This window comes from Mytilus trossulus, unplaced genomic scaffold (genome assembly GCF_036588685.1).
Source record: "Mytilus trossulus isolate FHL-02 unplaced genomic scaffold, PNRI_Mtr1.1.1.hap1 h1tg000103l__unscaffolded, whole genome shotgun sequence".
Classification (NCBI taxonomy): domain Eukaryota; kingdom Metazoa; phylum Mollusca; class Bivalvia; order Mytilida; family Mytilidae; genus Mytilus; species Mytilus trossulus.
In genome coordinates this window covers 1,725,110-1,741,761 of record NW_026963296.1, presented here as the reverse complement: position 1 = coordinate 1,741,761, position 16,652 = coordinate 1,725,110, and the positions used below count along the sequence as shown (strand labels likewise).

The 16,652-nt window shown below is 34.0% G+C and overlaps 1 protein-coding gene across 1 annotated transcript in view; it reads right to left on the bottom strand.

Moving 5' to 3' along the window:
- Window positions 1-13,624, bottom strand: part of LOC134699977 (elongation factor 1-alpha) — a 31,712-nt gene extending 18,088 nt beyond the window's left edge. Inside the window, exon 1 of the mRNA XM_063561380.1 lies at window positions 13,461-13,624. Within this exon, the coding sequence (XP_063417450.1) occupies window positions 13,461-13,610 (150 nt within the window). The 5' untranslated portion in view covers window positions 13,611-13,624. The remainder of the gene's footprint in view (window positions 1-13,460) is intronic.
- Between the last annotated feature and the right edge of the window lie 3,028 nt (window positions 13,625-16,652).

Sequence of the window (16,652 nt, the reverse complement as noted above, 5' to 3'; positions counted from 1 at the left end):
AATATTGTGAAATAGCAAATTTTTTTTAATTAGAGTTATCTTTCTTTGTCCAAAATAGTAAGCAAGAAATATCTTATTGCAAGATTTTTTTTAATTGGAGTTATCTTTCTTTGTCCAGAATCAACTTAAATCTTTGTTATATACAATATACAATGTATACTCACTTTTTACTACCAACTGATAAATTTAAATAATCTTTACCATTCAGTGATAACAAGCAGTTTTTTTTACATTTTATTTACAGTTTATTTTATGATGTATTTAAATGAGTAGTTATTGTTGCAAACTCCATTAGCATATTTTAATTGAGATTAGTTTTGGAATAAGGGAAAGGGGGATGTGATTAAAAAATTGGGTTCAATTTTTCTCATTTGAAATTTCATAAATAAAAAGAAAATTTCTTCAAAAATTATTTTGAGAGGATTAATATTGAACAGCATAGTGAATTGCTCTAAGAGAAAACAAAAATTTTAAGTTCATTAGAACACATTCATTCTGTGTCAGAAACCTATGCTGTGTCAACTATTTAATCACAATCCAAATTTAGAGCTGAATCCAGCTTGAATGTTGTGTCCATACTTGCCCCAACCGTTCAGGGTTCAACCTCTGCGGTCGTATAATAAAGCTACGCCCTGCGAAGCATCTGGTTAATTTTAGTTTCTTGCGTACAATTTGGAGTTTAGTATGGCGTTCATTATCACTGAACTTGTATATATATTTGTTTAGGGGCCAGGCAGCTGAAGGACGCCTCCGGTGCGGGAATTTCTCGCTGCATTGAAGACCTGTTGGCGACCTTCTGCTGTTGTCTGTTCTATTGTCGGGTTGTTGTCTCTTTGATACATTTTCCATTTTCCATTTTATTTTACCAATTGCCCAGTACACTTCAAAACTGTCAGACGATTTCCCGTAGGAGTTGATGCAATCAAATCACAGATTCTTGACAAGTTGTTTCTATCCATTTCCGTAAATATACGTTGATAGTGGGTCTTCCAATGGATAGAAACAAGTGCCTGTGAATCAAATGACAAATTTTTACCACTTTTTTCATTTTGTCTTTTTTCTTGAAAAATTTAAACTACACAAATGACCCGAACGACAAATTCTACAAATAAGGCGCATACGAATGCATGAAATCGTCAGTTGACTCCTGATTAATAGATTTATTGCTCTTTGATACATTATTTTTTTTGCGTTTTTCTCATGTATATCAAAACTTATTTATCATTGGTAATAGATAGAAGTTTCTTCAATAAACAAATATTAATCAGCAAGACGAGATGTCTACGTATAAGACCATTGAAACTTGAAACTTTTTATTTCACTAAAGGCTTCACATGATGCATAATAGTACAATAAATTTAACAAACTATAGTAATGCACGAACTAAGATATATACATATGAAGTAGGTGTATGCAGATGAAAGAGTAATATCCATATATTATTACAATTTAAATACAGACATAACAATTTTGCAAAATTTTGCCAACCCAACAAGTACATACTTATGTTGACTACTCATTAAATTTGACAGGCTTACAGTATTTTTGGCTGAATTGTCTGACGACTTCTTATTGGAGTTATTGCCCTTTAATGAGGATTTTACCACTTTTTTACGTTAACCTTATATGATGGAAATTATAATCGAAAGAGAGAAACTTAAGGTGGTACCTAACACTACAGGAAGATAACTCTGTAAAGTTAGCTAAACAGTTGGAAAAGCTTCTCAATGATCAAAATTGGTGTTTGTCAAACTGCTATATAACCAGTGTCATTTTTCTGATATAACAGTTGGTTCAAAATTTTTGAAATTTTTATAGTTTTGTTAAAGGGTCAAAGAAAATACTTTGACAAAATTTTATGAAAATTAAACGACCCAAATTAATTTTAGTGAAAGTGTTGGGTACCACCTTAAATAATCAACATATATGCATAATTATCAGCAAGACAAGGCCTACTCACGAGTTAAAGTATGCCAATATATTAGTAGACGGTTACTCTTTATAGGAGTTATTGTACTAAAATTAGGTATTTTTTCAACTTTTTATGTTTGAGGCAAAACAGTAAGATAGAGAGAATCTAAACGGACTTCAATTATCAGAAATACTAGTATATATAAAAAAAGAAGAAGATTTTTATCATTAATTCTATTCTCATGTATACTGTTGGAGAGTGTCCTTGGTTGAATATGCATATAGAACAAGGTGTGCGACATAGGCTATCAACCTCTAGTTTATAGATTTCACATATAGACCTGTAAAGAACATATCTATAATTTCCATCAATTGGCCATTTCCATAAAATTTTCATAATCAGGGGATCACAATATACATACACACACCATCTATTTTATGAATAATTGATATGCTCTAGATATTTAGAATAGATCTGAAGCTTGAAATTTCCAGAGAAAGTAATTTCTATTAATATGAGCAACACGACGAGTGCCACATGTGGAACAGGATGTGCTTGCCCTTCCAGAGCACCTGGACCACCCAAGATGTTGGTGTGGTTCGTGTCGCTCATATAGTCTTTTAGTTTTCTATGCTGTGTCTTGTGTACTTTTATTTTTCTGTTTGTCTATTTCTTTTTTAGCCATATCCGCAATCTCGGTGTGTAAATTAAATTGCTCATCCGATAAGTGGAGTGCTCCGATTAAACGGAGGTGAATACCTGTACAGAACAGAACATGGTCTTCAGTATCTTTTGTCCCTCTTTTAGAAACTACATGAGAGTCACGAATATATTGTTCAACATTGATGAACCATGTTAGCAACTGACTAGCTTCAAAAGACTAAATATAGCTGACCTATAGATTTAAGCTGAGACTAATATAACACAGTATATAGTAGTCTCAGATTTAAGTGTAAGGAAAACGGACTAAAACATAAAACATCACTTTAACCAATGAACCGTGAAAATGAGGTCAAAGTCAGATGATGTCTGATGTCAGCTAAAGTGACATGTACAGTCCCATTATTCTATATTCTTGATATGTTTGCACCTCATTACTCTAAAAACACAACATATATTTACGCACCCAATTATTCTATACATCTTCATTTTAAAATCTTCGCTATTTTTCATTTTTTTTGTCCCTTTATTCAAAATATTTGCCCGTTCTTCTCTCTTATAGATATTGACCAAGCAAGTCGGTATATATACGATTTAATCTGCACGGCTCTGGTGACCTGAAGTAACCCGAACGACGAAGGAGTTATAATATAAATGTCATTCTTATAGAAACTGAAATATGGTACTTTTCGTTTATTCGTGTGGGCATGGTTCATAAGTTTTTTCTAATTTTTAGCCAAATTTTCGAAACACAAATTGGTTATCGATTTAAGGGGTGTATGGCGGGCTGGCGTTAGCGCGGTGGCAAAGCATTGTCCGGTCATTAACATGAAAAAAGCTTGTATGTGTCACAAACCGATGCCAAGTCAAATGTGCAATCACAATTCAAAATCAGAGCCTTTTTAAGCTTAAATGTTGTGTCCATACTCGGTCAACTATTCAGAGTTCGACCTCTACAAGAAAATCCTGTTTCTGTCACTTGACAGCCTGTTGTTGTTATAAAGATTAGACCGTTGCTGTTCTGTTGTTGTTACTAGTATATATAGATTAGACCGTTGCTGTTCTGTTGTTGTTACTAGTATATATAGATTAGACCGTTGCTGTTCTGTTGTTGTTACTAGTATATATAGATTAGACCGTTGCTGTTCTGTTGTTGTTACTAGTATATATAGATTAGACCGTTGCTGTTCTGTTGTTGTTACTAGTATATATAGATTAGACCGTTGCTGTTCTGTTGTTGTTACTAGTATATATAGATTAGACCGTTGCTGTTCTGTTGTTGTTACTAGTATATAAAGATTAGACCGTTGCTGTTCTGTTGTTGTTACTAGTATATAAAGATTAGACCGTTGCTGTTCTGTTGTTGTTACTAGTATATATAGATTAGACCGTTGCTGTTCTGTTGTTGTTACTAGTATATATAGATTAGACCGTTGCTGTTCTGTTGTTGTTACTAGTATATATAGATTAGACCGTTGCTGTTCTGTTGTTGTTACTAGTATATATAGATTAGACCGTTGCTGTTCTGTTGTTGTTACTAGTATATATAGATTAGACCGTTGCTGTTCTGTTGTTGTTACTAGTATATATAGATTAGACCGTTGCTGTTCTGTTGTTGTTACTAGTATATATAGATTAGACCGTTGCTGTTCTGTTGTTGTTACTAGTATATATAGATTAGACCGTTGCTGTTCTGTTGTTGTTACTAGTATATATAGATTAGACCGTTGCTGTTCTGTTGTTGTTACTAGTATATATAGATTAGACCGTTGCTGTTCTGTTGTTGTTACTAGTATATATAGATTAGACCGTTGCTGTTCTGTTGTTGTTACTAGTATATATAGATTAGACCGTTGCTGTTCTGTTGTTGTTACTAGTATATATAGATTAGACCGTTGCTGTTCTGTTGTTGTTACTAGTATATATAGATTAGACCGTTGCTGTTCTGTTGTTGTTACTAGTATATATAGATTAGACCGTTGGTGTTCTGTTTTAAAATTGTGTTACACTAGTCATTTTAGGGCTCTGATAACATTGCTGTTCCGAATGTGAGCCAAGGGTCCGTGTTGAAGGCCATACTTTGACCTATACTTGTTTTCGTTATACATATTGCGACTTGGATGTAGAGTTGTCTCATTGCCACACATAGCACATATTCTAATTTATATGGTATGTACATGTATTTGGCTTATGTTGCCGGAAAAGCGTTCTGTGGCCGACATAGTTAATTTCTATATTATTCGGTTTCAGCTAGAAAATTGCCTCATTGGCAATCATATACTATATCTACATACTTTATGTCTCATTTATGGGCATTATGTTTTTCGGTCTGTGCGTCCGTTCTTCATCCGTCCGTCAGTCACGTTTCAGATTTTTTTTGTTCAAGGTAGTTTTGATGAAGTTAAAGTCGAATCAACTTGAAACTTAGTATCCTTGTTCCCTATGATATGATCTGTCTAATTTTAATGCGATAACTTATAATATTTTTTTCAAAATTACATGAGCAACACAAATGGTGGCATTTTTTTATCATGCAGATGCTTGCCCTTCCGATGAACATGTGATGCCTCCCAATTTGTTATCCCACCCCTAGCAGAAAGGCAGCCTTGTTCTTCCGTGAGTCCCAAATTTGTTTTCCGTTCTCTAACTTGTAAATTAGTTTGCCTCATCCAAATGTTTAGAAACTTATACATACGGCCTATTATACAACCAAACACAAATTAAATTTGCATTTTGGTGGCGTCACTTTTACCATTTTAGAGTTATCATGCCTCTTTACAAACGGGAAAAATGCTGATATTTATGTGTCGTTTTCTTTGAAACTCCTGTTTGCCTCAAGCAAATGTTATGAAACTTATGTTCAATGCTCATTACAACAAAACTGTAATCGAACTCAAATTTAGGTAGCATCACTCCTACAGTTTTTGAGTTATGTCCTTTTGTACCGTTTTATGCAAACGGGGCCATCATCTGTGGCCCATTGACGCATTCCCCATTTATTTTTTATTTTTTTTGTGAGGCGGAAAAAGGGGGGGGGGGGGTGTAATTAGTCTATAGTTTTCGTTGTTGTGTTCATACACGGTTTTTGTCTTTTGGATGTTAATTTTATGCCATTCCATTGTCAGATTTTTTTTCGACTTTATATTTGAGTTCGAATATCCCTTTGGTATATTTCGTTCCTTTAAACAAACAGTTGGAAGGAGATTTGACTCGTCGAATTGGTACTTAGCATAAAATTGAGAATGGAAATGGGCCGGAATGTGTCAAAGAGACAACAACGCTCACAAAGAGCGGAAAACAGCCGAAGGTCACCGAAGGTCCCCAATACAGGAAGAAAATCCCGCACGCCGAAAGCGTGCTTCAGCTGGACCATACACAAAAATGTGCACTATATACTAGTAGCTTAATGGTAATTGACGTCATACTAAACCTCCGAAATATATAAAGGAAACAAAAAGTAAAATCACACAAGACTATATTATAACTAAGGACAGTGGCTCCTGACTTTGGACATGCGCAAACATGTGGCGGCTTTAAACATATTTTTTTGTGATCTCAACCCTGCCTCTATATATAGCTCTAGCCAATGTAGAAAAAATATAGCCAATAGACATATATAGACAACCTATATTTGTTAATTTCGGTATCATTTGTTCTTGTGGAGAGTTGCCTCAGTGGCAATCATACCACATCTTCTTTTCCACATATATAATTTTATTTGATAATTTCAATAAATAAATATTGGACGGGATTTGGTACTAAGCATAAACATATATAATTTTATTTGCAACGTAAGTTTCTCGATTCATGACACATAACAGTGTCGGTAGGCCTTTTTTGTGTTTCTTTGAAGTAAAATGTTCTTCCTCGAAATGTACGATACACATTCGGGAATTTGTTCAATAAATAAATATAGTATAGAGGCAAGTTATATCACGTGTTCACTTTAGCTTTTGTTGGCTTTCTTTGCAGATTTGGTTTGTTTCCCTTCGGAAGCTTCAACCTTTGTGACCTCTTTGATGACGCCTACGGCGACGGTCTGTCTCATATCTCGGACAGCAAAACGTCCTAATGGGGCATATGTTTGGAAGGATTCAACACACATAGGCTTTGATGGGAGCATGTTAACAATGGCGGCATCTCCAGATTTGACCATTTTTGGATTTATTTCAAGAACTTTACCACTTCTTCTGTCTATCTTTTCTTTCAACTCTGAAAACTTGCAGGCTACATGAGCGGTATGACAATCCAAGACGGGTTGATAACCAGCATGTATTTCACCAGGGTGATTTAAAACAATAACCTGTTAAAATAAATTTGAGGAGCCTGTAATTCAGTGGTTGTCGTTTGTTTATGTGTTGCCTTTTTTGTTTTTTTGTCCTTTTTTGTACATAAATGAGGCCGTTATTTTTCTCGTTTGAATTATTTTACATTGTCATTTCGGGGACTTTTATATCTGACTATGCGGTATGGGCTTTGTTCATTGTAGAAGGCCGCACGGTGGCCTGGCCTATACTTGTTAACTTCTGTGTCATTTTGGTATCTTGCGGAGAGTTGTCTCATTACAGGTCAATCATACCACATCTTTTCTTTTTTTTTTAAATTGACGTAAAACAACTTAGGTCGGACATTTTTTTTATTTTCCCATATTTTTTTTTTTATTAAAAAGTAATCTTGATTACTTAATGACAGCTGATATCTGACAGAGTGACATGTCCCCTGTAAAACCATTCCGTACACCAACTATAAATGACCTATTGCTTATAAAGTATTAGAAAAACAGACCAAAGCACGAAAGCTTATCATTGACCAATGAAACGTGAAAACGAGATCAAAGTCAGATGAAACTGTCAGACTGACAAGGACAGATATAGAAAGATGTGGTGTGAGTGCCAATATAACAACTCTCCATCCAAATAACAATGTATAATGAACGGTCTTTAACACGGAGCCTTGGCTCACACCTAACAACAAGCTATATAGGACCCCAAAATTACTAGTGTAAAACCGTTAAAACGGGAAAAACCAATGGTCTAATCTATATAAAAAAACACGGCCATTTTCCTATATTATTTAAAACTATTCTTTTTTTATTATTATTTTTTGCATATTATTCCCTATTCTAAATGTGACCTTAGCATGACACAACCCTCATTGTTGCAACATAAGACCAAGGTAATGTTGCTCCTAATTAACGTACACTCTAAACATGATTATGTAGACCAACTATATTGTTGCCCTGAGACTTGTAGAAGCTAACAAAGTTGCCTTAACACTTTTTATTCTGCACTTTAGCTATTTATTCTCTGAAACCAATCCAGCCCTTGATATATTTTCACTTGATTTTGTTCAATGTTAAAACAAACTAGACGGAATAAGTCCGCGGAAATAGGATTTGGTATACTAGTAGTCTACACGGGGGAATTTTACCCCTCCCCTTTTAATTTCTCCCAAAAATAAATAATATGCACATAGAGAAGATTGAATTTATATGGGTGTACACTTTTGAGGTCCCTATAATGGGGATGTCCTAATAATCACATAATCACATTTTTTTGCAAATATAATCACATAATCATTAATTATTTGTTTAAACAAATAATCAAATAATCAAAAATACAGTCCTAGATTATCAACTAATCACGAAATAGTTGGTCTTAAAATCAAATAATCATTTAAAAAACAGCTAAGTAATCACATAATCAAAGACTCCATTACGAGGCTCACTTTTCCAAAAGTACTGAAACAGTTTTAAGTCAGAAATTAGTTGATTAAAAAGCATAAACTTGGCTTTTTGCATTTAACAGACAAAACATTAGGTTGGATGCTTACCTGTGCAATGAAACTTTTGGCTCCCTTGGGTGGGTCATTTTTGCTGTCACCACATACCATTCCTCTACGAATTTCCTTGATAGAGACGTTCTTTACGTTGAAACCAACATTGTCTCCTGGTAAAGCTTCTGGGAGAGACTCGTGGTGCATTTCTACTGATTTTACTTCAGTACTGATGTTAGCTGGAGCAAATGTAACAATCATACCTGGTTTGATGATTCCAGTTTCTACTCTACCTACTGGCACTGTTCCAATACCTTGTAAATTATAGTATTAATACATAACTCTATTGGCCAAGCAAATATACTTTAACATGCATTTAACCCCGCCACATTATTTATGTATGTGCCTGTCCCAAGTCAGGAGCCTGTAATTCAGTGGTTGTCGTTTGTTTATGTGTTGCATATTTTTTTTTCGTTCATTTTTTTTACATAAATAAGGCCGTTAGTTTTCTCGTTTGAATTGTTTTACATTGACTTATGGGGGCCTATTATAGCTGACTATGCGGTATGGGGTTTGCTCATTGTTGAAGGCCGTACGGTGACCTATAGTTGTTAATTTTTGTGTAATTTTGGTCTTTTGTGGATAGTTGTCTCATTGGCAATTATACCACATTTTCTTTTTTATATTTGTAATCTGAATTTAGTGATCAATGCACACCCTCCCATCCACATTAGGGAGGGGGTAAGCTAGAACTGTTTCCCTCTTAGATTACCTGCCCCCCCCCCTCAGTGCTCCCTAAGTGATACAAGTTAAACTGAACTTTGTAAAGCTGTACCTCAGTCGTCTGTATTTTGTATTTTATTTGTATCCTGTCGTTTTTTTCAAATGTCATCCCAGCCACCTAGCTTTCCTCCCCCTCAAAAACCAAATGGTAGTTCCCTAAGACGAGAAACACCTACCTCCTATTTTATACACATCCTGAAGTGGGAGTCGAAGTGCTAGCTGTGATGGTCTCTCTGGAGGTAAGATAGCATCAAGAGCATTAAGCAAGGTCTTTCCACTGACATTTCCTGTTTTCCTTTCAATGTCCCACCCTTTGTACCACGGCATCTTATCGGAGTCGTCAACCATGTTATCTCCATTCCAACCGGAAATAGGAACAACAGCCACGGCTTTCGGATTGTATCCCACTTTCTTCAAATAACCGCCGATTTCTTTTTTTATTTCATTAAAACGAGGCTGAAAAAAATAATTTGAGAGATGATTGTAATAATACATGCATATAAAGATTTTTGTCATTGTGAACATCAATTGACGATTTGATAGTCGCAAATCGAGTTTAATATCTGCGTATTAGCACCCATCAAATCTTCGAAGTACTCGTTACAACATTTTTATTCCTAAGTATCTGACAAAAACGTCCGTTTAAACAACTATGTAACGAAGGTATTGTATGCAATCATTTCTATTTTGAGGTCTGTGCGCACGTTCGTCCATCCGTTCGTCCGTTTGTCCGTCCGTCTGCACCGCTTCAGGTTAAAGCTTTTGGAAAAAGTTTTTGATCAGGGTACTTTTTGTTGAAGTTTAAGTCCAGTCAACTTGAAACTTAGTTCTCATGTTCCCTACGATTTGATCTTTCTAATTGTAATGCAAAATTGGAGTTTCAAATTTCACATTCCACGGAACATAGAAAATGATAGTGCAAGTAAGGCATCTTTGTACTATAGACACATTCTTGTTTTATTTATCATTATCGACTTGTCTTGAGAAAAGGGGAACAATCCTCAGAGATTGAATAAGGGGTAACAATCATAAAAAGGTGTAAGGTCATGGATTTTTAAGCATTCTTCAGAACTTGATAAAAGGTCCATTAAAATTAGGATTCTTTCAAAATTTTACAAAGTTTGCAAAATCATGAACTATTTTACAGTAAAATGTTTTGACGAACGATTGGGCGGAGAAGGTGAATACAATATGGTGCAATTAGTTGATTAATTACTTCACTGTTTGGTGGCTCTGTATTGTCCATCTTGTTGACATCGACAATCATCATGCCACCATTAATTCTATTAAACTGAACATGTGCATTATGACCCTGAGAATTTAACGAATGCTGTGTGTGCGTCACTGCCTAAGTTTAAAATTTAGAGGTAAATTGTGAAATATAAATACTTACTTCACTGTATGGTGGTTCGGTGTTGTCCATCTTGTTGACTCCAACAATCATCTGTTTGACACCAAGCGTGTAAGCCAGTAAGGCGTGTTCTCTGGTCTGACCGTTGGCTGAGATACCAGATTCAAATTCACCAGTACTAGCAGCAACAATCAACACAGCACAATCAGCTTGAGATGTACCTGATCAAAAGATAGAGTCAATTTAAAATACAAAAGAGACCACTTAAGGGAGGGCAATAATGTGGCCTCTTATAAACAGGTGGTCTTTTAAACAGGTTCAATATATATGAAATGGACTATCATAATAGTATAAAAAAGAAGATGTGTTATGATTGAATGAATGAATGAATGAATGAATATTTTATTTGCGAAAGCATAAATAATATGCTATGGCAATACATAAACAAGTATATACAATGTGACAAAACAACAGATAGCAGAGAACAATACATAATATAATAAAGGTACAATTAATTCACAATACATGATCTAATTTTCCAAGCATATTTCAGATAGTTACACAGTTTAGTTGTGATTGACTTTGATTTTGCTTGAAGTAAATGAAAAAGTTTAAAATTATTTGGCCAAGAACAACTATCCACAAAAGACCAAAATGACACAAACATTAACAACTATAGATAATCGTACGGCCTTCAACAATGAGCGAAGCCCATACCGCATAGTCAGCTATAAAAGCAGCTTATATATAGCACAGGTTTTGGCTTAATATAATACATGTGGTCTCTTTAGCAGGTTTGAATGTACCTCCAACGATCAATTTGAGATGAGAGATGATAATCTGGATGGGATTCCTCGTTCCTCGTTTCTTTGTTCGTATGACTTTTTATTCCATTTTCATCTATGTTTCAATTATTTGACCTTATTCTCTTTTCTTTATATTTCAATCCACATTAGTCTCTCTTTTTTTTTACCAATTTTCCTCTTTATTGTATATATGTTTTGTATTTATTCTGAACGCTTAACCCATTTATCTTTAAGCTGTAAAACCCAGTGGCGGATCCAGAGGGGGGGGGGGGGGGGGGGTTCCGGGGGTGCGCACCCCCCTTTATTTTTGCCGATCAATGCATTTGTATCGGGACATATGTTTTGCACCCCCTTTGCCCTGGGTTAGCACCTCCCTTTCGAAAATTCCTGCATCCGCCCCTGAAACCTACCAACCCAGACCACCCTCCCCCAGAAATCTTCACCCATCACAGTTTAAGATTATTTAGACTAACTTAATAGATACATTTTTAATCCATTAGACGGTTTTTCTTTTTCTTTTTCTTTTATATCAGAACTATACTCGACCATCAAGAAATAATATCTTTTAGTCCCTCAAATTATTAATAAGGCGATAATATTTCTTTACATAACTGGAGTGATTTTTGTTACATTCCCCCCCCCCGCTTTTTAATGCGAGTTCTGCTAACGGTAATTTACTTTGAAAAATTTAATACAAAAAATAAACCAAAAATTAAGCGAAATACCAACAATTTTTACGAAAAGACATCTTTCAAGTTAAAAATCGAATCCTGGTTGACGAAATCCTTTCTTAAAACTCACCAGTGATCATGTTTTTAATGAAATCTCTGTGTCAAGGAGCACGAGATTTCCTTTTTTAAACTCACCAGTGATCATGTTTTTGATGAAATCTCTATGTCCGGGAGCATCAATAACTGTGACATAGTATTTGGTGGTCTCAAACTTCCACAAAGCAATGTCAATTGTAATACCACGTTCACGCTCTGCCTTCAGTTTGTCCAAAACCCAGGCATACTTGAAGGAACCCTTCCCCACCTAAACAAATAATAAAACCTTTTTTATTTTAAAGATGACATCTGTTGGGAATGATCAATCTGCAAAAAAAATAACTATGATGATAGTTTTATTTTGTTGGACAGTTTCCTCAAAATCTTGTCACAGGAAAAACAATCAGCATCACAGCATTATCAAAGTGGTTGATTTAATACATCAACAATAATTTTACTGTAAAATTCCAATTTCCGTGAATTTTTTACATTTACTCGTGTAAATAGATGTGTTATGGAAAATGAAACTTTTAGTATGTGCATTTTAAAGTGATATATTCTTAAATGGATCTCATCGCCAATTTTACCCGTGTAATATAAGCCCTACTGATGATTAACATTATTGTGCCCGTGTATATAAGCCATAAACTGTTTAAAACCCTATGGTAAACATTGCTTAAATTATCAATGGGAAGTCAAATTGAATATTTCTTTGTTTAAAACATTAGCTGTAGTTGATTTAAGTACAATTATGGACAAAGGAAGACAACTCTAATTTTTAAAGATGACTTTAACAATGACATCATTTATATTTTTAGAACAGATATTTTATATTCCTACACCTTACAAAAGTTATGTAATTTTCTTGACAAGTATAGTATGATGTATATGCACTATATTTTGTGTATTATATCAAAAGTATGATCAGCCTTGGAAGATTTAGATATCAAGTCGGTAACATAGGGTTCTGATTGCATTTCCTGCAATCTTCCTCCAAAAAATAGTTAAAAAAACCTAATTTTTAGTTGATTTTCCATCTGACAAATGACGCGATAAGGTAGTTTTCATATATTTTCGTTAACTAAGTCTGAATAGTAGAAAAGACAGGCGAAAGATACCAAACATTAAAATTCTTAACTCATAAAAAATTAAAGACTGAGCAACACAACCAAACTGAAAATTGAGGTGATCTCAGGTGCTCCAGAATGGTATTCTGACTGCAAGCAAATTGTCAGTTACAAATAATATCAAGTGATTGAATAGGGCGTACTACGTTTACGGTATAAGCTTAAATTGATATAGGATCATATAGGTGCAACCTACTGAATATTGCGATCGGGAACCAGTCTAACGCAAGATAAAACCGGAAGTAAGCTTAAGTGTCCCGGAAGAGTTGTATCACTTACCTCAGCTGCTTCCTTCTCGAATTTCTCGATGGTTCTTTTGTCGATTCCACCACATTTGTAAATCAAATGACCAGTTGATGTTGACTTTCCAGAGTCGACGTGACCAATGACGACAATGTTGATATGTGTCTTCGCCTTACTTGCCGACATGATTGATTGGTAATCTATTTATAATGAGATGATATTGTCAACATTACAATCAAACAAGTTAGTTTCTATTTTTTTTTTTGGAAAAGGGGGGGGGGGGAGGAGTAATTTATTTTAAGTAATTATATATAAGACCGAACAACAAACGACTCTAGGTATTCGGTTGCTAACTGAAAGGTATAAATAATATTTGTATATATATATTTTGATACTTTACTCTTGAAGAGCACATACAAACAGACTCAAAATGATTAATAACAAAATCAAATAATCAAACAATACAAATAAGAAGATGTGGTATGATTGCCATTGAGGCACAAATCAATCAATAAATAGCACACTGTAAAAAGTAAACAATTATAGATCAAAGTAATGCCTTCAACACGGAGCCTTGGCTCACAACGAACAGCAAGCTATATAAAGGGCCACAAAATAACTAGTGTAAAACAGGAAAACCAACGGTCTAATAAAAATGTCTCAAATTCAGCAATAGTTAAATAAAATAATAAGATCTTGAACACATATTTTCACGGTGCAATACATGTAAAACTATTAATTATTCCTTTTAAATAGAAAAAAACCCAAACTTTTTCATTATTCAAACTTAGAAGTTGAAAAAAAGGAACTCTTTCATTGTTCATACCTATAAAAGTTGAAAACTGAATTCCGAAAACTGAATAAAGAATAATGAACCTACTTCTGCGTGGTGGTACATTTTCTTAACTATATATCCCGCATTATATAATGATCAATTTCCTTCTTGAAGCGTATTTTGTTTAAAAAAAAAAAAGAATGAAATTTCATTTATTCCATTTGTTCGTGTGCCTAAAATCCGCAAAATCCCTCCTACGAATGATCAGTTCTTTATTTCAAACAGAATGAAATATAATGATAAAATAAACATAAAAACATTCGATTATTTTTTGAGAAAATAAACCAGACAGTCTTACATATCGTAACGTTTCAAACTGAATTCATTGGCCTATAACGATAGATTTTTATTCTTTATTCAAAACAAAACACAAAACGAACAAAAAAAAACCAAAAAATGTCAAAAAACTAATTAAAAACATCTTTTTTTTGTAACCCATACAATCTTACCTTTCGTTTCAAACGATGGAGACAAACTGTTGGACCTTATCAAATCATCCGGGACCTGATTGAACTTTTAATAGCCTGCGCGCATCCTGAAACGCATAAGACCTTGACACGTCCGTATCAAGGACATTATTATCGCCCTGCATCCTTGATTATTTTTTATCCCTTGCATCATGTCATCGAACTTTTTTTAAAGATTATAAGTTATTAATAAAATATCTCTTTAAATAATCTGTTTTGTCAACACAAGTAATAACATCTCGGTTGGCTTACTTTAGAATGAAATAAACATTATTTTTTTATTGTCGAGCGACCTTGGAAAAAGAAAAGAAATTAAAGTAACTGTAAAGTCAATGAAAATGTATACTTTGATATTGAGTGCAACGGGCTTTGAACCTAGTTTCATAGTCTATGCTTTTACATTAACTACTTTTTAAAATATAAATATAACCAATTTAACACATATTCAGAAGTAAAGTCATCTTAAAATTGATATACTTATAGTTGTTGTTTTGCCAACTTCTTGTTCAACAGATGTACGTATATAACAAGGTGTAAATAAAAAAAAAAATAGCCAAAAAAATTTTGTGCTATGTAAAATTTTAACACTAAATATCTGCAATATTTGTGCAATTTGTCATATACACCTGGATAAAGTTTTAAATGCAACACACACGGGTGGAACTTATTGTTTCAAAACAACAAGATGTTCAAAAGACTGTTATAGATTGATAGTATAAATAATTCAATTCAATTCAAATTCTTATTGCAATAACACTATATATATCTTATATAGCATGTCACGCCACAACATAACAAAATGAAAACATTCACTAACAAAAAAAAACATCATTACCAGGGGCGGATCCAGCCGTCTAAAAAAGGGGTGGTGGTTCCCAACTCAGGATAAAAAGGGGGGCAACTATATGTCCCCATTCAAATGCATTGATCGTCCAAATTGAGGGATTCCAACCCCCGGAACCCCGTCCCCTGGATCCGCCACTGCTGAATACATAATAATTAAAGTAAATATAAAGATAAATATTTCAAGAGTCCGCTGTCCTCAGTTCTATAGAATGTTTTAAAAAGGACCAAAACGTTGTGCACGATGTTCCTACAACTTAACGTTACACTGAAAATTTACCTAAATGTGTGAATTTGGGTTGAGTATACATAGAATTTTATCTATTATTATATCATTTAAATTTCTAAAGTGCATTTTTTTATATATAAAAAAAATCAACGGTTAATATCACATCTATAAAAAGAAATGAAACTAAAAAAACAGAAAAAAATGTAGGGTCCGTGTGCATGGTTACGAGATTGAAGCCATTGAAAATTTGGCGGGAAATAATTCTCTTTAGACTTTTCGCACATTTAACATTAGTACCCTTTTTATTATAATACAATAGGGGTTATGGGAGACATTTTTCTTATGGCATTACATGGATAAAGCCAGAGGATTCCGAGTATGTGGCAAAATATTCAAAAACAAGAGGAGCGAACATCACCTTAACGGTTTCGGCACTTAAAGTTAACCAGCGAGGGACGTTAACCATCGAGGGTAGTTATGAATATTCATCTTTACCGGATGATTGACAGCGATGTAAATAAAAACATGAGAGTCATTACCGGAGTCAGTTGCATTTAATTGTTAGAAATACTGTTTTCTGCTGAAAATTAAAAAAAAAATGAATTGAATGGAATGGAATTGAGCTATGTACAATACAGTAAATATTAGCAATTAGAATTAGACGGTAGACACTAAGCATATTTTGCCTATTGATTCTTTTTGCATGCCTATACTATAATGCACTAATCGTTTCGATACTGTTTAATGTTTGAATAAGACCTTTTTGTGAACCATTTATGCACTATTAATATAAAGATCAGATTCATACAGGATCATACAGTTCAAGCTAACTATTTTATGTACGAAAGCTAATA